Below are 21474 nucleotides of genomic sequence, written 5' to 3'. Positions count from 1 at the left end.
ACGCCCCCGCCCCCGCCCCCCCGCGCACAAGCCGCACTGCGCAGCACGTCTTCTCGCAGGGCCGTCACCCAGACGCGTGTGCACGTGCTTCCGTGGCCCCCGACACCCACCCTCCTGACGAACAAGCGCCCCCTAGACCGACACTCATCCCCGCTGTGCGTGGGACACCGCCGGTCCTCCGCATCCCGCTCCACCTTCTGCTGCGACAGCCGCAGCCTCTGCACCGATCCCGTGGCCCACGCACAGAGAGACACGGCTGCCCGCAGCAGGGATGGCTCGTCGAGCCCGCCGCCCTCGCCCAGGACGGCTCAGCCCAGCGGGCAGGGCTGCGGGACAGGGAAGCCAAGGCCTCGCTGAGACTGGAATTCGCGCCAAGCGCCTGGGCTTGTGTGACTTTGGGGAAGCGGGGGGACGGGACCTAATGGGCCCCCTAAGGGGTGAGGCTCACCGGTTTCTGGTTTGACACCTTGGCGGAGCCCACGCCACTGGGTGGTCTCCGGTTCCCAACAAGGTGGACGGAGATACTCCCACCTCCCTCTCTACCTCCCGCTCCGCCCCCACCCTGTTCTCCATCCTTCTCTACAAAGAAATTTCCAAACCAGAGCGCCGCTCCTCGCCCACCAGCCGTCCAGACGGGCAGATGCGCCCTGGACACCCGCCCACGAGCCCTGCCCTCCAGGACGTTCCCGAGATAGCGGCCGCTGGAAGGCTGTTCTCAGTCGCCCGGGAGGAAGAGGCAGCCACTGTGTTTAGGGTGCATGCCTCTCCCACCGTCTGTTTCCCCAACACTGGTTTCCATGGTGACTGCCCGCCTCTGGTTGCCCAGGAGAAGCCTGTGGTGCTGCTGCTGCCCTTCGGGCTCTCCGGGCTGACCCTGGTGCAGTCCAAATGGGGCCCCAGGCCACGGCCCGCACTTACGCTGTCCCCAATGGAGCGCAGCTTGTAGAAGGGCTGGATGTAGAACCAGGAGCCCTCGTTCCCCGCCTCGTCCAGCGTCACCCGCATGGCGTTCTTCTCCAGCAGCGCCGGCAGCCGCTTGTTCACCGTCAGGTACTTGTTGCTCTTCAGGTGCAGGAGCTGAGGACCCCGGGAGAGCGCGCCGGGTGTCAGCGAGCCTCCGAGTCTCCTCAGTCCTCCCAGACGCATGAAACATGGATCAAACCTCCCTCCCCCCCCCCCAAGCTGCCTGGGAAGTCGGAGAACCCCAGGAGGGCCCGAGGTGGGCGATGATTTGAAGAAAAGAAGGAAGACCGAGCGAAGGCGCAGAAGCAGGGGAAGGAGAACCATTCCAGCTCTCCCTGCACAGCCCTGGCCGAGGGCACCCCGGACCACTGGCACCTCGGGGGCTGGCGGCAGGGCCTCGGCCGGAGTCCAGCGGCTGAGCAGCAGCCGTGGGAACACCCCGACACACACACAGAGGGGGTGGCTGGGGACGGGCGTCGCTGAGCCCAAGAAACAGTGTGGTTACAGGGTGACCCCATGGGGCACAGTCCTTTCATTTGCAAGACTGTGAGCGCTGGGGATTTCCACCTTGGATTTCTGAGCACCGCGTTCTTGCGTCTTAGGTAGCGGTCACACGAAGGGGACAGAGAAACCAAAGGGCCGGACGGGAAAGGACGTGTCGCGGAGTCGGTCTGGCCCGGGGGCGGCGGCGGTGGAGGCTTCCCGGCGGCTCCGGCTCCGAGAGGAGACGGTGGGGAGGGTGAAGCCTGCGCAGCCCTGGAGATGGGGGGCGGCACCCCCAGCCTCTGCTGCCGGCTGCCGGAGGCGTGTGCTCAGAGCCCCGGGGCCCTCTCATCTTCGGTCTGGGCCGCGCGCTCCCGCCTGACTCAGGAGTCGGCCCTCCAGGGTCCAAGGCCCCGGGCCGGCCCGCGATGAAGCCGAGCCCGCCTGCCCCCCCCACCCCCACTCTCAACGGGACAAAACCCGAAGGGGAGTGGCCGCACGGGACCTCGAGGCACACTGGCACGCCGCTCTCCCCGCACCAAAGGGCCCGCGAGGAACAGCCAGAGGGCTGCCGTGGCCCACGCGCATGTCCAGCTTCCCCGCGTCCCCGAGTGGCACCGCCCCGCCCCCAACGGGGGCGTCATCGGTCCCATCTGCAGTCAGAGCGCTGCGGTCAGAGCGCCGCAGTGAGCGAGCACAGCCTCCCACAGGGGAGAACCCAAGGGGCAACGGCTCCGACCCTTTGTGCGTGGGCAAGGTGGCGTGCGGACCGGGCGAGTCGAGCGAGGCCACGTCCGGCTCTGGACTCCCCCACCGTCCCCCCACTCCCCCACCCCCGGCTCTTTCCTGCCAGGAGAGACCCGGATGTGCTTCCCAAGCAAAGCCCCCGTCGCCGTGTCCTGGGTGGCATCGGATCGCCAGGTCAAATGAAAAAGCTCCAGAGATCACCGGGTACCGAGGCTCTGTCTGGAGGCCCAGGCACAGCCCACCACCTCTGCTGACCAGAGGGAAAAGTCACAGGAAGCCCCTTGGCACCAGGCAGGAACTTCCCAGGGGCGCAAGTGACACACGGCTGTGACAGCCAGGCTGCTGTTCCGGGGGAAGCTTCCCGCAGGGATGTTCGCACACATCTCCAATGATCAGCCGTGGGGGGGCGGGGGGGGGAGCGGGTTCTCGCACTGAGGGGGCACTGCACAGCCCGGGGTCCAGCCCACGGAGGCAGCAGCCGGCCGGCTCGGGAGGGGGAGGGGGGGAGGGGGGGAGGGGGGAGGGGGGGAGGGGGGCGCGGGCCTACCTGGATCACGTTGCCGTACTGGATCACGGTGCCCAGCAGCTTCCTGTTCTCCGTCTCGTTCTGCTTCTTCTCCAGGTCTGCGGCGTGCTGCGCGCGGAAGAGGGAGGAGGTCACCACGAGACGACCCCGCCGCCGTCCTCCGCCGGGATGCGGAGCCGAGGTGGCCGTCCGCACGAGCGTCCCTGGACCTACGCAAACGAGCGGGACCCACGCGCCCAACCCTTCGCCGCTGCGCACCTGTCTTTTCGGCTTTTCAGAAACGCATGTTTCCTCCCAGGAATTTATGGACTTACCGGCTTAGGGTAAGATTAAGGCGTACGCTCACGTATTTTCAGAGAAAGCAGGATAGAGGTCGGGGGGAATCTGTATAACCCTCTTGAGACATGTAAAAGTCCTCCTCTAAAGCTTTGGAGCAAAACCAAACTGAATTTAAATGCTGGTGTGGGGCCATTTCCAGTTCTGTGACCGGGAGGGTGTTACTGAGCAGGTGTGTGCCTCAGTTTCCCCTTCTGCAAGACAGGGACAAAAACGGCGCCCCACGGGAATCGGAGCCCGCCATGGTGGCGTTCTCGGGGTGTCAGCTCTTATTATGGACATCGATTATCATTTATTTCATTTCCGCAGAGCTCCCTCAAGGGGAAGCTCATTATCCCAATTTCCTAGCAGAAGAATCAGACTCGGAGAGATTTCAACATTTGGTAGACGTTGCGAAGCTAATTGGATGACGGATACGAAAGGGCTTTGTTATACTACTTTCTCCACTTCTGTGTATATTTGAAACTTTGCTTAAGAAGCTCTTTTCTTAAAAGCCACGCATCGATGCAGTAGCAGAAACCATCCTCAGGGCCACGCCTGGGCCAACTCCGGATTTACACAGTGACAAACGAGGCTGGGAGGCATCGCTAGCGCACCCTCGGCAGGCCGGGGAGACGGTGAGGCTGAACGGCGCTTCCAGAAGAGTCTCCCGGGGCCACCACCTGAGCCTCCATTCTTCATCGCGCACCTGTCCCGTGCTGGCGGTCCTGGGAGCACGCCAGGACAGGGCCCCCAGGGGACAGGCTCTCCCCGGGCCGTGCGGAGACGGTCAAGTTGGAGACGAGACTCAGCAGCTCATCGGGTGGGGGGTCAACCCGGACGCCCACTCGTGTGCTCCTGCCCAGTTCCTAGCATGCTCCTCCTCCTCGCTCACGAGGTTCAGGACTCGTCCAGGACTAATTACGGTACAGCCACGGCGAGCCCTGGTGTCCCCAGGGCCCTGGACATGGTCACTGCTGCTCCCTCTCCGGGAACACCATCCTTTAGTGTCCCATCCCTCCCCCGTTTCCTCCTGTGCTTACCCCCCCACACCCGGCAGAGACGCTGCAGCACCTATGGGCCCTGCACAGAACTTTAAAAACAAAGCCTGTACAGAATACAGGAGGAGGAGGGGGCCTATACTTTGTACAAAGTCGTTTGTTCTTCTGCGAAGCAGTTCTCAGCCAGTACAGACAGAGTTCAAGGAGATACATCAATGGAGAGGAAAATCAATAGCATCGGGAAAATAAAACATATCCAACAAGTGATACGTGTTTCTCTGCTCCAAACAGCTCACCGAGAAGACTCGTCTTCAGAGAGCCACGAAGCACTGTCTCGGGCCTCAACGAGACAAGGGCCTGACAGGGCAAGTCTTCGCAGACCTGCTCTCGGTCTGAGAGACACTGATCTGACGTGGCTGGGGAGGGGGCTCAGGGTGGAGGGGAGAAAAGGGAGGAAGGAAGTGGGGCAACTGGGTTAGCATAATCAGTAAAACATACTTAGGGAACGCCAGTCCAAGAGACAGAGTCCCCAGCCACGCTGGGACCGAGTGTGCAGGTGCCGACCCCACGGCACTGGCACAGCCGGGGAGCGGTGTCCCACCAGTCACCCCGAAGGCACACTCTGCACTAAAGGCTAACAGAACGGCAGCTCCAGAGTCTCAGAGCTCTCGTCCACAAGCATACGGAAGGTAAAATCGGAACAGAAGCCACAACCAGCTGGAGGACAAACGTCTGCGAACTTCTCTTTGAACACCAAGCGCTGGACCGGAAACTGCTGCAAAGCTGGATGCTGGCCAAGCCCCCCCACGACGACGACCAGGTGGGCACTTCCGTGAGACTCACGACCCTTCCAGGAGCTCACCCTCCTGCGCGTACTCCTTGTTTAAGGAGAAGACTCGCCAACCCAGCCCCCTTCCACACAGACACGGCGTGCCTCCAGCCCGCAGTCCCCTTCAGTCCCCAGAGAACTCCCTCCACGCAGCCAAACCCCAGCCTTTCCCGCGGCCGCCGGGGGTCTAACGAGCATGCGGCACTGTCGGTCCGGCGTTCCGACCAAACCATCCATCCTGACTCTCAGGTCCCACAGGCGAGGCACAGGGCGGACAGGAAATCAGGTGCGAACTGTGCACCTGGCCCGCGGACCGAGGCCGCTCCCGCCCCCGGCAAGGACCAGATCTGGCTGAGCGAACCCCCACCCGTGTTTTCTCAGGGGCCCCCTGGACGACTGTAACCCAGCACCGTCGCTCCACAGGACCACCGCCCAAGTCCGCCAGGAAGTTTCTCAGCGGGCCTGGCTCTGGCGTGGCGAGTCTGTTTCGGGAGTGTCCTCCCAAGAGGACGCGCAAGCCCGCCGCCACCGGACCTGGCTGGTTACGACGACACACGGGTGCACGCAGGAGGGGAGGGCCGTCGTCAGCGCCTAAGCGAGGAGTCGCACTCCACAGTACAGTCTCCGCTGCCGCCCCGACCACGGCGTCACCACGTTCCCTCAGCGAGATCAAGGTCGACCCCAGGCCGGCCTCCTGATGTTCTATTTCAGACACGGAGAAACCATGATGCAATTGCTGTGGAGAGGTCCTTGGAACTGCGGGGAAGGGCTCTTTATTTCAGATCATCAAGCCCTGGATGATGTAACCAGACACAAGAGTCAAGGCTCCCACCGACCGGCCACGCAGGCTGGGCCACGCAGGCGGGACGCAGGCCGCAGACGCGGGGGGACCACGAGTCACTCTTGCGAGGCTGTCAGCGGCCACTAGAGGTCGCCCCCTGCAGACAGCTGGGTGCACGCCACATCCAGGGCAGAAGGAAGTCAAGTGGTCTAGACGACGAATTCCTTAAATGGCATTAATTTAAAATAATCTGACCTTTGATTGGGGTCCTGCACAGCAGTTGACAAAAATAAAAACGAAAACCCGCAGGAGACTGGCCATCCGCCCCCAAAGGCAAGCGGCTGCCTGAAATACGGCATGCATGACCGCGCTAAAACCGGCACGTGGGGAGCAAGGCCGGTCCAGGCCAGCAGGACAGCCGGAACCACCGGACTCAACGGCCGGGCCAGGGCCGCCTGGGCGTCCCCGATCGGGGCTGGCTCCCTGCTGGCTTTCTGCCCAAGTCCGAGAGCCGTATGACAGACAGCTGTCTTTTTTCTTCTTTTTGTGCTTCAGTTCTTGCTCGCCTCCGGGACCGCACTTACCGCCGTGCAGGGCTTTTCAGTGGGTTCGCAGGAGGGGGCTGCTGTGAAAGCCAGTGGGCGCCCTGGCGCTGGCAGGGGGCAGGAGAGCAAACACCACCCAGTCGGAGCTGTGACTGTGTCTGAGTCGAGTGTGTGTTTTAAACTTTAATTGAATTAGTTGCCAACATTTTCTAAGAAGTGAGAAGCGACACGCAGCAGCATAGGTTTTCCGCTTCTCGGACAAAGGGGAGGAGGGCCTGCCGGCAGCTCTTGGCCCCCTCCCACGCTCTCTCCCGCGCAGTGACGGCAGGGAGGTGGCCTGTCCCCTGCGGCCCGCACTCTGGCACACTGCAGTTAGCAACCCGGCCCCCAGGTTCCCTTTATTCCCACTCGCTTCCTGCTTGTGAACCTGAATTCGCAGCCCTGCTGCAGAAATCACAGGGAGAGGGAGGGCTGGAAAGGTACTGGCAGGGTCTCATCGAACACAATGGTTTTCTTACGGAAAAGGGGAGGCTGGGCCTTCCCCCGAGGCGGCCCTCGGACCCCGCACTGCACAGCTCCCCTGAGAGCCGAGGCCCCAGCGCCCGCCCCAGCCCCTCAGCCAGACCCCCACGTGCCCACACAGACTCCAGGGGGGTCTGACCACCGCAGTGGCTGGAGCGGACGGGAGCCAGGGATGCCAGAGGCCCCAAAGCTCACGGCACGGTCCCACACGAGGGGGACACGTCGCCTGCTTGTGTGACGGCGCGTCTGCTCGGACACGCAAGGGCCGAGGAGCTGCCTGCCACTCTGAGCCCCGCCCCTGACTCCACGTGACCTGTGGTCACAACGGCACGGTCCCACACGGCTCACTTCACACAGTCAGAGCACTTTCCCCAAACGCAAGTGCAACTCAGTGAAGGGAAGAGTGTGCTCTGCTTCCTGGGTAACACGGCCACAAGCTGCTGACCGTTTGGGAAACCACAGCTTTGGGTCACTGTCCCCCACGCCTCCATCTGCCCCGCCCCCTTCATGGCTTCCTGCGCACTAACTCACAAGAGTGCACAGTGACTGGGCTTCCTCGCTGTTTCTCTGGAAGTCACACCACTGGCGAATTGATTTCCTATTTGTACAGTTACGCATTTGCTGTCATTAAGAGGGGGCAATGGGTCTGCAGAGGTTGAGAAAGGTTGCCCCAAAGCCATTAAAATACTGATACAATTCCTCAAGTCTTCAAATCAATCTTTCATTCACTGTTTCTTCCTCTCTTACCCTCCGACTCCCACAGGGGCCTCAGATCGAGGCTTGCATGTCACTTCCTCTTCCTCCAGGAAGCCCTCCCTGACCACACGTCGTCCACCCGCACTCACACGGAGGGGGGGTTTGGGGGCCGCGAGGGCGCTGCCACAGCCTGGGGGTGTGCCCTGGGTGGGGAGGGCGCCTGCAGACGCTGCCACACCCCTCTGGTAAGTGAGGCTCCCCGAGGGCCAGGACGCTGTCAGAGCTCCACCTGCAGCACCTGGCACTGCGCTCAGTCAGCCAGCAATGCTTCCTGAGCACCTACTATGTGTTGGACACTGCTGCAGGCCCTGGGGACACACTGTGGACAGACAAACGCTGCTCCTGCTCTCGCGGTGCCATCGTTCGAGTGGGCGACAGCCGGTAATGAAGGGAACCGATGAAGGCCACTGCGACTACGACCCGTGCCGAGCACGATGTCGGCAGGGTGCGCAGCGGCGGGGAACACGCGGGGGCGTCGCCCAGGGAGGGAGGTGGGGCAAGCCCTCCCGTCAGAGGCTCTCCCTGAGGCAGGCAGGAGGCAAAGGTCCCCGCGCAGGGGGAGCCGGAAGAAGCAGTTCCACAACAGAACAGACCGAACGTGCGGCAGCGGCCCGACGCTGAGTCGGTGCTGCTGAGCAACCAACCTGCAAGGAAACGCGGGTGGCGGGGCTGGGCGCCGAGCCCACCAGAGGGGCGCCCCCCACCCGGGAGGCGGGGCCAGCTGGGGGAGGCGGGGCCCAGCTGGGGGAGGCGTGCCCCTCACCCGGGAGAGGCGGGGCCAGCTGGGGGAGGCGGGGCCCAGCTGGGGAGGCGGGGGCCAGCTGGGGGAGGCGGGGCCCAGCTGGGGGAGGCGGGCAGCTGCTGAGCTGTGCGCTCACTGTGGGCCGGTGGCACCCTGAGGGTGGCAGCCCTGTCCTTCCCTCGCGCCTGTGTCACGTGGCGCTGGGGACTGACTGGGACCCATCTCTCCCGAGGGTCAGCTCCTTCCATCCCGAGCCCAAGCGGGAGGGCTGCACGACGACCGCCCACCCGCGGACCCGGCGGCGCGGCCCCCAGCCCCGTACGTACGTGCAGTTTGTTGAGCAGCACGGCGTCCGTGGTGCTGTTGGCGCCCGGCTTCGCCGCCTTCCAGAACTGCTTCTGGGCGGAGTAGCGGTTCATGGGGCAGAGTCTGAAGAGGCAATCTGCAGGGAGACAGGCCGACAACACGCCACGTTACTGAGGCAGGCGGGCGGGCAGGCGGGTAGGCGCCGCCCGGGAACCACGGAAGGCCGGGGCAGTCACCGCACGTGAGCGAGCCCCCACGGCCAGGCACGCAGCCTCTCACCGCCCTCCCCGGCCTGCGGCTCTCAGCGCGCGGTGCCGGCGGAGGAAGCAGGCTCTCAGGAACCACCGCTGTGGCCACATGCGATGTGCGCCCCCCCCCCAAGTCCCTGACGGGAAAGGGAGGATGCGCGTCGCACGTGGGTCGGACTCGTTCCGTGCGGATGTAAACGTTTTTTATGCCTGTATGTCAGAAGGAACTCTAGAAAGCAATAACCCTATCTGTATGCAAAATAATACACTGGAATACGATAATCGGTTATGTTTCTATAAATAAAATTAACTAAAGATTAAAACGAAAGACTTTTTTCCTGAAAACTTGGGCCAAAACCACGGGTGTGCATTATACACGGCAAAACAGGGTAAGTCGACTGTCACGTAGACGGCTGGTGGCAGGGCTGGGACGCAGAGCCCGAACCGGGGCCCCACCGCCGTGTCCTCGCCGTTCGGATGGGCCGATGTGAGGACCAGCACCCCCGCTGTGCGCCAGCCAACACACGCGGGCACTTTCGTGCATGGGCCCGTCTCCTTGGTCCAGCTCCACTCAAGGGAGCGCCAGAGGGGCTCACTCGGAGGGAGCCACGGCGGGGGGCGGGCGGGTGCAACCCTCCGGACTGGACTGGACTGGAGCCAGCCGCATCCTGGCCCCTCGGGCTCACGTGTCGCACGTCCTTCCCTAGTTTAGGAGCGCGGGGACGCACGCGGCCCTACCCAGGGCCCTGCGTACAAGTGGCCCCAGCACAACGGCTGAGGGCTCCCAAGTCACCCAGCTGCGACGTCACAAAAACACGTAACAGGACCGCCAGGACACCACGCCGCCGTTTCCTCGTGACTGTTTCCATCAGCATCTCTCGGTCCCTTAACACAGCTGCGCCTCCGGGACCCTGACCCGGGCGACACCCAGTCCTCCTACCTTCGCCGACCACCTCGAAGTGACCGGAGCTCGCCTGCTGCCCAGCACACGGACCCAGGCTTCCCTCGCATCAGCTCGCCCCGGCGTCTCATGGGGGGGCACCTTCACCACACACGGCCCCACACAAGTACTTGATACTGTTCAGGAGAAAGCTGTGGACCTGGAGGGACTTTCCCCCACTCTCTGCAACGTCCTTCCTCACTAAGTAGTGCTACCTAGTCACCGGCGGTCACCTGACTGCCGACCACCATCTCCGGAGAGAGTCCCTCAGCTGACAGTACGTTCATGCCCGCAGGAGACACTGTCTAGTCTTCAGGGAACAAGGACTCAGTGGGAGACCTGTTAAAACACAGGCTGACCGAAGCCGCAGGTCACTGTCACTTACTGTGTTGGGGCAACTTGATGCCAACACCAAGAGACACAGTTTTCCCACCATTCCCCCATGAACTGTCACGGCCGTGGCACTACAGGCCAGCGCCGCGCGTCCGGCCTTCACCGTGAGGCAGAGGGTGGTGTCTGGGCCGGGCGGGGGCTCTGTGACGGTCACACAGCTACAACTGCACTCCCGACATTCAGGTCACCAGGGCCCCTGCTGGACGCAGACCAAACGGAACGACAAGGTCACATGTGATCGGTACCAAGGCGTGGCGAGTAAAACGGTCTCCTCTGGTCCTCCACACACGTCGTAGGGTGACAGGGAAAGGGTCTCCATTCCGGAATGGGGCTACATTGAAGCGGCCCCGGGAACCACGAGGATGGACCCACACCGCCAGGCCACCACGGAGGGCACCCACGCTGCCACGGCCCACAGCACCGCCCAGCACCCACCGAACAAACCAACCACCCAAGGGCCCCGGCACGGGCCCAGGACTTCAGAGAACCGCACGTCCCTGAGGGGACAGTGTGAACGGAGGCGACCGCAGCCACCTCCACGCCAACGACGTCTGTGGGCGACACGAGCACTGCCAGGGCGAGGCCCGTTTACACCCGGCCATCCTCAAAAACGGAAGAGACGCCAGCACACGCGCACCGCACCGCGTCAGCCTCGCGGACCTCAGCCTGTCTTCCCCGTTGCTTAGCGACGGATGCACAGCGAAAATTAAATTAAGCAATTCAAATGCGATGTAAAGTCACCTTCGGAAAGTCTGCATCTCAGCATCTCCGATCGCCCTTTGCGGCTTGGGGGGTGCAGCGGGGTGAGACCAAAGTTCCGGGGGGTCCCCGCCCCGTGGTGGACACAGGAACTGACAAACGCAGGGGATCCAAGAGAGAACGAGGCACACCACTCATCTGGGGGGGGGTGCACGTGTGTGTGTGTGTGTGTGCGTGCACGCACACGCTGTGGTTCGATCTGACTCCAAAGAAACACCACGGGACTAGCTGACGACAAGTGTTATTTTAGGCCCTTGACAAATACACTGAACTGTAAAGCTTTCACAAAATGACTCTGCAACATCCCTAGGCTTTCGCAGACGCCGCACTGGGCCGGCGCGGGAGAAGTCGGCTGCAGAGAGGGTTTGGGCTCCCTGTTGAAGGGCGGGCGGTGGACGGGGGTGGGGGAGGGGCCCCCACAGTTCGGACGGCATTCCGGAACGTGGCTGCAGAGAGGGCGCCCAGCCCGCTTGGGAGAAATGCACGAGGCGGTGCACGGGCGAGAGAACCCAAGGGCGAGAGGGGCCGCAGGTGCGTGGGCCTGCCTCTGCAGCCCAGGTCAGAGGAGAAGGCCACCAGAAGAGCAGGTCTCCCCCGCGTGTCTGGGAAGCGGGCCGTGAGCGTACGGGCCGTGCAGACGACGGAGCTGCCGTCGGTCGTGTGCGCTCCGCGAACCCGCAGCTGAACTCCTCACTTACATACGTCCATGCCTGGGGCTCCAGAGGTGACCCAGGCAGGTGCTCTGGGGCCGAGACCAGCCCTGAGCCCCCTGGACCTCCCAGGAGCCAATGTGCATGTTCAACTATGTGTTGCAGTGCTTCCTGGGTGCCTGGGACAGTTCTGGGTGCTGAGAAAGGTGTAGCAAGGAGCCAGGCGCACAAGCTTCTGCATGCAATCCTGGGGACAGCGGGGAACTAGTCACAGACACGAGAGGAGTCACAGTGAGCGAGAGTGCTGGGGGGGACGAGAAGTCCACAGGGGCACAAGAAGTCCACAGGGGCACAGAGTGACTGGTGTTGACTGGGAGTGGGAGGGGGAGGGGCACCAGCGCGGGCACCCCCCCCACAAAGCCTGGAGATGGGCTGGCGGCTGTGGGCAAAGCCGGCCCAGCCTGCGGAGCGAGCAGGCCGGGTCTGGAGCAGAGCAGGGGAGGGGCCCACGTGCTGCCAGAGGCGGCCTTCGGCCCCAAGCACCTGGTGCAGCTCAGGCGTCTGGGGCGCCGAGTTCCGTGGGTGGCGGACCCTGGGAAGAGGAACGGGAAGGAGGGGAGGGCTGATCTGGGGCACAGGAGCACCAACGAAGATTCCACCTCAGGGACGCCTCGTTTGGAACGCCCGTGAACCGGCCCAGCTGAAGCGCTGGGTGGGCCGGAGCAGCGGAGCAGCCAGTTATTCCGGGAGGTGAGGGGGAGCCGGGCGCAGGCGCGTGGGGCTGCCGGGAGGGGGAGCAGGAGCGGGAGCGGGAGGGGGAGCAGGCAGCTCACGGGTACAACGCCGCTCCATCTGCACTGGGGGATCAGTCCAAACCCGGAGAACACGTCAGCTACCGAGGCTGACGAAGCTGGAACTGGACTCAAAGTTTCACTGGGGGGATGAAGGCCTTTCCTCTCCCTTTCCGCACCCCCATCCCCCGGCGGAAAGAAACAACACAAGAAAAACGAAAACCCCCCCACTACCTACTGTGAAACTCAGCTCTCTCCAGAGCTGCAACAAGTGAAGCTGGGGAGAGGAGGGGGCCGGTGGGACCTTAACAGACGGGGCAGCACCCGACACGTCTTCGGGGAAGGGGCACTAGGGGGGAGCAAGCTGGCTCACCCCAAGGAGCCCAGAAAGGCTCAGGGACCCACGGGGACCCTGTGCAGGGCACGTCATCACCAGAGGCAGAGGGGGGACCAAGGGCTCAGGGGCTGCAGAACAGGCGGGACAAATCGCCCTGCCCGCCCCTCCCCCGTGGACACAGACGGCTTTCGGAGGGAAAGAGACTCGGTAAATGCTACGGAAGAGCCGAGCAAACAGAGAAAGCCAGGACACCGCCGACTCCGGGGGAAAGCTGCATATTAAAACCTAGTGTGTCTCTGGCCCGACGGCGGACAACATTTACACAGCCAGGAGAACCTCGGGCTGAGGACCGCTCCAGCCAGAAGCAAGCAGCGGCGTGGCCCTAATGGGAGGCTGGGGCCCTAATGGGAGGCTGGGGCCGAACCGGGAGCGTGAGCGTCCGGCCGACCACCGACCGTCTGTGAGCCCAGCTCAGCTGACACAACAGGAAGTCAGGGGTGATATTTAAATGGAAGGATCTGCAGGCATCAGAGGCTTCCGCAGCTGGAAGCCAGCGGTAAATACCAGAAGGGAACGTTAAACATTTTAAACTGTTGCCCTGGGAAGTGAGAATACGGGGGGAGCCGCCAGAGCCCAGGCTGTTACTTTTATTCTGCCCGTTACATGTTACCAGTGATCAACCTTTGTCACTTGTCACGGAGGTTTAATTCTTATACAAGTAACCATGTCAAAGCGAGCCCCTGAGTGGCATTTGGCCCATTCCCAGTGCTGTTCAGCCCCCCAGGTCTGTGGGTTCCCAAAACCTGTTCATCCCCCGCAAAGCAAGCTCTGTGCCTAGGCAGCGGTTCACCCCATAGCCCCCAATATTTCTCGTTTTAAAGGTTGTGCTTGTAGCAGTGAAAATATTTAACTTTTTAGAAGGACCCTTTTGTGCTCAGATCACCTTTCCATTTCCACTGGGCTGTCACTTTACAACCACAGAGGGACAAGGGCAGCCAGCTGGCTGTGCCCGGGGTCCCTGGGGCGGAAACACAGACGGGTGCGGCTACGGGGGACAGCGCTCTGGCGCCAGTCAAGGTAAGTAAGCACGTGTGACCTGTAGTTCGTGACCCAGCCACTCTGCTAGTGGGCGTGTTTGCAAACAAATCCCTCCCGGGTCCTCGGGGCTCACCTGCCCAGGCAGGAAGAGGTACGAGGGAAGAGGGCCGTGAGAAGGACGCCAGCTCCGAACACAGGACTGTCATCCGTGACGACCAGCCACACGCCCGCCTCAATGCCACGGAGCTCAGGGAGGGGTGAGCTGAGCACCCAGGCAGGAGAAGCACTCAGCCGAGGGCCTAGCCCCCCCCGCCCCACGCTGAGGTCTGTCTGCCCTCGGGGTGCCCGGTGCCCCTCTCATAGTCTCTCACCCCACCCGCTGCCTGGCGGTGCAGCCACCAACCAGACACACTCAGTCCCTGCTCGCAGAATCCGAGCTCTCCAAACCCGCCCCAGCGACCAAAAAGTGACCTGAAAGGTGGTGACCAAAAAGACCCACAATCCACAGGGTTTTGAGCCTTCGCTCCCCAGTGTAATAAACACGACATTGTACAGGGGGAAGCCAAGGGCGGAGTCGAGGGAGCTACACTTAGGAAAAATGAGGTGTTAATTATTCACACCTTGCCGTGTTTGGAAAAGGGTAAGGGACGACTGCATAAAAGTTCCAGTGGAGACAGACTACATAACTAACGAGGAGAAGGCGGGCTGCTGATCCCTCACCGAGGAAGCCGAGGTTAACAGACGCAGCAAAACAGAACTGCTCCACTGTCCACACTTTAAGGCCCCTCCCGACTCAGTCTGCCCACACCGGGAGTTTCGCACGGCGGCCTCCTTGTTCCCCACTCGGTCCCCGTCCAGGTCGGCCAGCAAGGCAAGGACGGGCTGGTGAGGGAGGGGATGGGCACCGGGCAGGGGCGGGAACACGGCTGACGTGGGAGCTCACCGGGGCGCTCCCGCCCCACCTCCAACCGCGGCCTGCCCCGAACTACAAAGGACCCGCGTGCCCGTGTCTGTGGCGCGCGGATCTCCTGTCCCAGGACGGGGACCCTGTGAAGTTCGGTGACGTTTCCCATCTGGGGCCACAGACGACCCTTCCGTGGCCTGTTTGCTCAGAGACACACACACTGTGTCTGAGAGACAAAGGACGGCGAGGTGGCTGGGAAACTCGGGACAGAGGCTGTGTACGGGGCAAACTCACGACAAGCCGTGAGTGGAGGTGCGGTGCCCCCGCGTGGTGGCCAGACCAGACTCGCTGGGACCGGAACCTGCTCACTCCGACCGCTGCGGCGAGGGTGCTGCGGAACGTGGCAGACGTGTCAATGTCTCGAGCGACAACGACGACCGAGAGGTGTGTCGTGTTCACCCGCTGCACACCCTGAGTCTGCACAACGTCAGAGGTTGAACGTGTGTCCATCAGAAACACATTAACAGAAGAAGAAACCCAGGCCGATGATGCCCGGGCCGCTCTGCCTTTCCCGGCTGTCGGACCACCCTTCCAAACCCACGCAGGAACGGGACGTGCGGGGGGAAACGTCCATGTTCGTCTCCTGTGGCTCCGCCAGTTGAATGTTCGCCTCTTGGCAAAGGTCACTGAATGTGGATCAGCTCTGCCCCGGAGACAGACCACAAGTGCCTGCAGGGCAGCCGGGGCGCCGGCACCTGCGGTCGCTCCACCGGTGGGGACAGTGGCAGGCGCTGCCCAGGATGCATGGAGGCCAAGGGGCAACATGGACGGTGCGGCCACAAGAGGGGACGGCCACTGGACGGAGCCGGCGCCCTTCCCAGGGCTCTGAGTGAGCCCCTGGCGGTCGTGCGTCCTCCCGCCGGCTGCCCCACCGCCCGGCTCACGGTCCGCAGCCCCGAGCCCCAGCTGGCATGGGGCCTGATGGACAGACTGCACTCCGCCGGCCGAGGGCGAGAACAGTGGCCCCCCAGCACCGGAGACAACGCTGGAAACCCAGACGACGGGCGGTCTGGGGACCCAGTTTCCGCCTGGCGCTGCTGCTTGCTAGCTGAGTGGCCCTGGAAGCTTCCCGAAGTTCTGTTCACCCGTCTTCCTCCAGAAACCGGACACCCCCCCGCAGGGACACGGGGCCTGAGACGGCGGGGTCGGGGGGGGGGAGTGTGGGAGCAGGCCTCCGAGACAGGTGCCTCCCGGGAGTCCCACTGCAGCGCTGGGGACACGTCACGGGCTACGGACGCCAGTCGTGCTCGCTCGGGGGCGACGACCATCTCTGCGGCCTCGTTTCCCGCCTGCGGAACGGCGGCAACCCCGACGGCTCGCCCACCCGCCCACCCACGTGAAAGGCTGAACTGAGTGCCCGACTCGAAGCCCCCGGCACGGACCCTGGGCGCGGAGCGAACACTCTGCGCGTACGCGCCACGCCGGCCGGCCCGCTGCTCCCCCACCAGCAACGCGGGTGACCGACACGCCAGGCGAGACAGGAGTCCACGCCCCTTGAGTGCGTCCGTCTGGGGGACACTCGGGACCAGGCACAACTGACCCGCAGACAGAGAGATGGTGGGGAGACCTTAGGTGGGGGCTCACTGGGAGGGGGCACTGTCTCGGGCAGGGGGTGCGGGTGTATGTGCACAGGAAGTGTCACTGAGCTGGGCATTTAAGGTGCGTGTGCACACACTTCACTGCAGTATCACTCACTCACTCACACACGGGTGGCCACGAGCTGGCAGACGTGCATGTGGGGCACATGGAGGGAGGTTCTTCACACTGTTCACTATTCTCCTGACTTGTACGCAGGTTTAATTTTTTATATAAAAGTCTTTAAAAAGTCTTAAAAGTTACCAATATTTCTTATCATATATAATTTAAGAAATCAAACAAGCATTCATCGCGTTTAAACAATGTTACTTTTCTTTAAGTTCTAATTAGACAGACAGAGAGAGGAAGAGAGGACGGAAGGCACAAGGCAGGCGGGGCCACCACACAGGTAGCCTGGTCTGATTTGCCAAACCCCCCGAAACCCAAGGAGGAACAGCTGGACGCACTCGTCAGATAAAAAGTACGACCGACAGATGCACACAGGAGGAGCCACCTCGCTTTTAAAGTTCCACGCAGGTTAGACCGGAAACAGGCCTGGGGGGCAGCTGACCTCGGGGTGCTGCCGCTCTCTGTGCACAGGGCGGCTGGGGCACAGGCTCGCGGTCAGGGCCAGCTCTGGCCTCTGTGCTCCGGGGCCCCGTGTCCTCACCGGCGGCCGGCGGCTGGCCGGCGGGACCCACACCTGAGGGCTCGGCGAAGATGTTCCACACACAGAACAAGCCCTTGCGAGACGGGGTCAGCGCTCTTCAGTGACAGCACGCCTCGTCCCAAAAGACGTTTTCCAAAACCAGGCCCCCCTTTCCTCCTGAAGCTGCCGGTGGCGCGACGCTTGGAGGGATCGCAGGAACCTGGATAAAAGCAAACGGCTGCCACAGGCCAGAGGGTGGGGACCAAACAAGCCTCACCACACGAGTTCAAGTGTGAAGTGCCTGCGAGCCCACACGCTAATCCCCAAAGTCATGAGGACCTTGAGCCTCGGGGAGGCGGGCGGGCGGGCAGGAGCGGAGGGAGCTGCCAGGGCCACGGGGCACCGAAGCCTGACGGCCGTGAAGGAAGTCACCGGGAGCAACCCCAGGCACCCACGAGAGCACACCAAGCCCAGGACCCTGTGCTCTGGAAGCCCCACTGCGGGACACAGAGACAACCTGGCCCACAACCCAGGCCCGTGTCCTGACTGGGAATCGAACCGGCAACCACCTGGTTTACAAGCCCGGGCTCAATCCACTGAGCCACACCAGCCAGGGCCCCGGCTTGACTTTTTAATCCTCTGGGCTAACCAGGGCTCCTGAATAGCCCCCTGCCCCCCGGGAAGCCAGAGGGGAGCCGACCTCCCGGCTGCCCGCGAGCATCGCACACGCCAGCTGAAGAGAACTGACTGCCGTGTGAGACAAGGGGTGACAGCGGGTCACCGAGGGGGCTCGCTTCCCTGCCACCGCCAGGTGAGAAGGGCGGGGCTCACCTCACCTGGAAGAACTGAAGCTCAGCCCACCCGCTGCCCAGAGCTGCAGAGGTCGCGTGGGTGCCAGACAGGACAGACACCACCCGCCCCCACCACTGCATCCCACAAAGAGGGTTCCACGGGGAGCAGCTGCAGGCTCCGCAGCAGGCGAGTCTGGTGGGGGGGAGGGGTCTCCGCAGCCAGCTCTCGGTCTGCAAGTCCTCAGACACGGCTAGCCCCCGATGGACAGGCCTCCGCAAACGTCCGCAGAGCAAGCCCATGGGGGAAGGCCACTGTGACTCTGGGCATGCTGGGATCCGGCCACACAGCCAGGAATGACCAGGAGGAGCGGCCTGCAATGAGCCCCCACAGCTACGGAGAACCACACGCCCCCTCCAGGTCAACGCTCCAGATGAAATCAGCTGGTTCTGCACCTGCAGCCAAGCCGGGGCCCCGACCTGGCCACAGCTTGCCTCCTGATCTCGGCTCCTGGGTAAAGTGCAGGACGCAGCCCGGCCTCCGCCGCCAGCTCAGGTCGCTCACCTGACTAGAGCATGGTCACCTTCCTCCTCTCCAGGTGGAGGAAGTGGCCGACGTGGCGTCATCTAGATAGAGCCGAGAGTGGCCCCGTTGAGGCCCCCATCCGCAGGTAACCACACCGGTCACGCAGCGACGGGAAGGGATGCATGTGCTCCGCAAGCCCGCACGCGGATGCCCCGCGTGGAAGCTGCCCCGGGCCGGCGAGGACGGCAGACAGTGCTGGACGTCGCACCGGGAGCCCAGGCAGGGTCAGGGGAGCCGGGGCCTCCTGATGGGGGGCGAGTTCTCGTCATGCACATGCATGAAACATACATGCACACGTGTGTGAAGGCTCCACAGCAATCTGGGCACCGGGGCTAACGGGGGGCCAGGAAAGGAACAAGAGAAGGCAGGCCTCATGTGGGTATCTTCATGGTGAGACTGTGTTTATCTACGTTTCATGTTCACGGGGTGAGGGGGGTCCGCGGTATAAAGCTCTTCTGTGGCTTGGGTGGGCCGCCAGGCCGGGGCCCCTGGGTGGGGGCCTGGGGGCGCGCCCCAGCACCCAGCACCAGACTGAACCGGCCGGCTCGGGGCTGAGCCTGGGCGCGCCTGACGTCAGACCACGGGAAGCCCAGTGCAGCCCGAGCCAGGCGTGCCCACGGCCGTGCCGTGCCCGGGGAGCGCTCCCCGCACCGTGCCGATCTGGGGGCCCAGCAGGCTGCCCCCGGGGTCGGATGCGAGGGCCGAGAGGCCTCGGCACGGGCGGCTGCGGTCAGGACGGTGTGGCGGCTCGACGCGCTGAGGCGGCCCCGAGCTGCTCGGCAGGAGCATCTGCCTCTCCAACGAGCCCCGTCCACGCCGAGACGGTTTCTCCTTCAACCTTCCCGGGGCTCCTTTCTCTCACCTGGCCGCAGAGGCAGCCACCCCCGTCCAGTTGTTGGGCGCCACCAACGCCAGCCACCATGAGATGCAACGCACCTCGTGGACGTGAAGGGGGCGGGGCGGGGTGCAGTGCAGGCACAAGCTGCTCCGAGGGAAGGCCGAGAGCCGGCACTTTGGTGTCACCCGAGGGCCTGTCACGCAGGCAGGACCCTGGGCAAACAGACAACTGTCACCATTGGCCTCCTGCCGCCTGCCGCGCCAGCCGGCACGGCGACATCTGGCAAACACAGGCTCCGAGCCCAGCCAGCTGGCCGGCGTGGCCTCCGGGGAGATGAAAAGGCACGTATTCCCACACCCCAGCCCGGCTGCGGGGGTGTGGCCGGCCCTCTCGTCTCTGGACCTTCCCGGGTGTTTCTGTGGCCGATGAGGCTGGACCGGAGCCTCAGCCGACCCGCGGGCACAGAGCCAGCGGGAGGCAGGGGAACCTGAGTCAGGGGCCGGGCCGGGCTGGTCGCAGGGAGACGAGGCCTCAACGTGAGCACCGCCGCAGAGCCGTGCAGAGGGCGACCTCACCCAGAAACCCGGTCACAGCACGCGTGTGTGCGTGTCGCTGCGGCCCCTGCGGCGGCGGCGTCTGCACCGCATCCCAGGCAGAGCATCGAGCCGAGCCCCGCGCCGCTGCAACAGAGAGCGCGAGAGCCCCGGCAGCTCAGCAGATGCGTCCGGACGCCGCGCCGCACCGCACCACAGCTGGCGAGGCGGCGGCGTCCTTCCAGCTGCGGCGCTCAGTCGGCTCTCTCAGCCTCCGTGTTCCCAGCGGTGAGACAGGGACAGAACCAGCACGGGCCCCCCGCGAGGGCGAGCAGGGAGAAGGTGCCCTGTAAGCGTCCCGTGGGCCCCGGGCCGGTGGAGGGGAGGGAGAGGCAGAGCCCAGGCACTGCGCAGGTCCAGCCGGGAGGCATCAGCCCCCAGCGCAGAAGGGCGAACAGTAGCCGGACCCAAACGCTCCCCTGCACCCCGCCCAGATGTGGGACGGGCTGGTTTGCACGCTACAGCCGCACTGGGTCGGCTGGCCTGCAGTGCACTTCCACAGCGTGTCCCTCTGGCTCTCCACACACGTGCAGGTTGCCTTCTGAAGAGGGAGCAGGAGCACCCGGGCCTGGCGAGACCAGGTGGAGCGTCCCTGGGCCGATGGGAACAAGGCGGGGGCAGCCGAGGGCAGCCGAGTCCCCGGGGCAGCGACCCAGCGGCCGACCCCTGGGCTGGGTGGGTGGGTGGTGCTTCGCACTGCGGGGACCTTCCGCGTCTCAGGAACTTTCTAGGGTTTCCCACCCCCGCTGCCTCCTCAGCCTCTGGGGGGGTCTCAGGGGGTCTCAGGGGCCGGCAGCACCTCACTCCATACCCACCAGAAACGAACGGCCAGGTGAGGGCAGGCAGCACCAGGAGCCAGACACGCCCGAGAAGGAAGACCCACCCCCCTCCGCAGGTCCGTGAAAACGAAAGTGACTTCCGGAAGCCCTGCGTGCAGTCCCCAGGGGTGGGGAGGGGGCCGCCTCCGCCTTCTGAGAGGTGAAAACATTTCCTCCGGGCCCCTCCCTCTGAACCCTTGATGAGTTCAGTTTCCTTCTCCTTAAAAACAAACCAAACCAAAACAAGCTCCTTTGGCGGAGAGCGAAGAGCGGGGAGCAGCTTGCACCAACCTCACTTCCTCTCCCCCTTCTCCATCCCCACCTCTCATCAGAGAGAATGAAACTCCCTGAGCACGGGGGTCCACACACTTCCTTTTTAGGCGAAAATGTGAAACACGCAGGCGCTCCAAGAAACGGGCCACTCCTGGTCCCGCACACGCGCGCACGCACACGCACACACACTGCTTGTTTGGGAAGCCACGCCCCTGGGACACTGGGGCGGGGGGGCTGCCAGAGCTCGAGATCCCACGGGTGAGGGACGTGGGGGGGGGGGCCGACAGGCACTAAGAACGTGACTCCGTGCACTACGGACAGGGCACGTTTTTCTTCGGGGGACAGCCGGCCACGAGCCCCTTCACACCTTGGGAGGTGGGGCTCCCCTGTGGGCGACAGGACCCAGCCCTAAAGGGGGAGAGGAAAAAGTCCCGAAAGACGTGGACAGAAGGGAGGACCGGAAACAGCAAATGGGGGGGGGCGCCATCAGGAGGGCAAGGTACTGGGAACGGCGGGGGGGGGGGTGGCCCCGGGGGGCCCCATCCCCAGCACCCCCAGCACCCCCAGACTGGACGAGACAGGGTGGCCAGCACTGCTCACAGGCCCCTGGCCCCTGCGCATTCCATCTGCTCCAAGCTGACGCCCCAGGGCGAGGGACACACGGCCGTGAGCCCTGGAAAGCCTGCCACCGCCCCAGGTCCAAACCGACGCCGCAGAG

The 21474-nt window shown here is 63.8% G+C and overlaps 1 protein-coding gene across 8 annotated transcripts in view; it reads right to left on the bottom strand.

The window, feature by feature from the left end:
* Positions 1-21474, bottom strand: part of ITPR1 (inositol 1,4,5-trisphosphate receptor type 1) — a 195667-nt gene that overhangs the window by 120301 nt on the left and 53892 nt on the right. For all 8 annotated transcript variants that reach the window (XM_045856743.1, XM_045856740.1, XM_045856741.1 and 5 more), the window contains 3 exons: positions 8537-8652; positions 2741-2827; positions 919-1077 (listed from right to left, as the gene is read on the bottom strand). In XM_045856743.1, the coding sequence (XP_045712699.1) occupies positions 919-1077; positions 2741-2827; positions 8537-8652 (362 nt within the window). The remainder of the gene's footprint in view (positions 1-918; positions 1078-2740; positions 2828-8536; positions 8653-21474) is intronic.

The sequence above is a fragment of the Phyllostomus hastatus genome, unplaced genomic scaffold (assembly GCF_019186645.2).
Source record: "Phyllostomus hastatus isolate PE091 unplaced genomic scaffold, TTU_PhHast_1.1 phas_scaffold_129, whole genome shotgun sequence".
In the NCBI taxonomy this organism is placed as follows: domain Eukaryota; kingdom Metazoa; phylum Chordata; class Mammalia; order Chiroptera; family Phyllostomidae; genus Phyllostomus; species Phyllostomus hastatus.
Note: the sequence above shows the minus strand (reverse complement) of the source record. Positions and strands in the feature narration are given on the sequence as shown.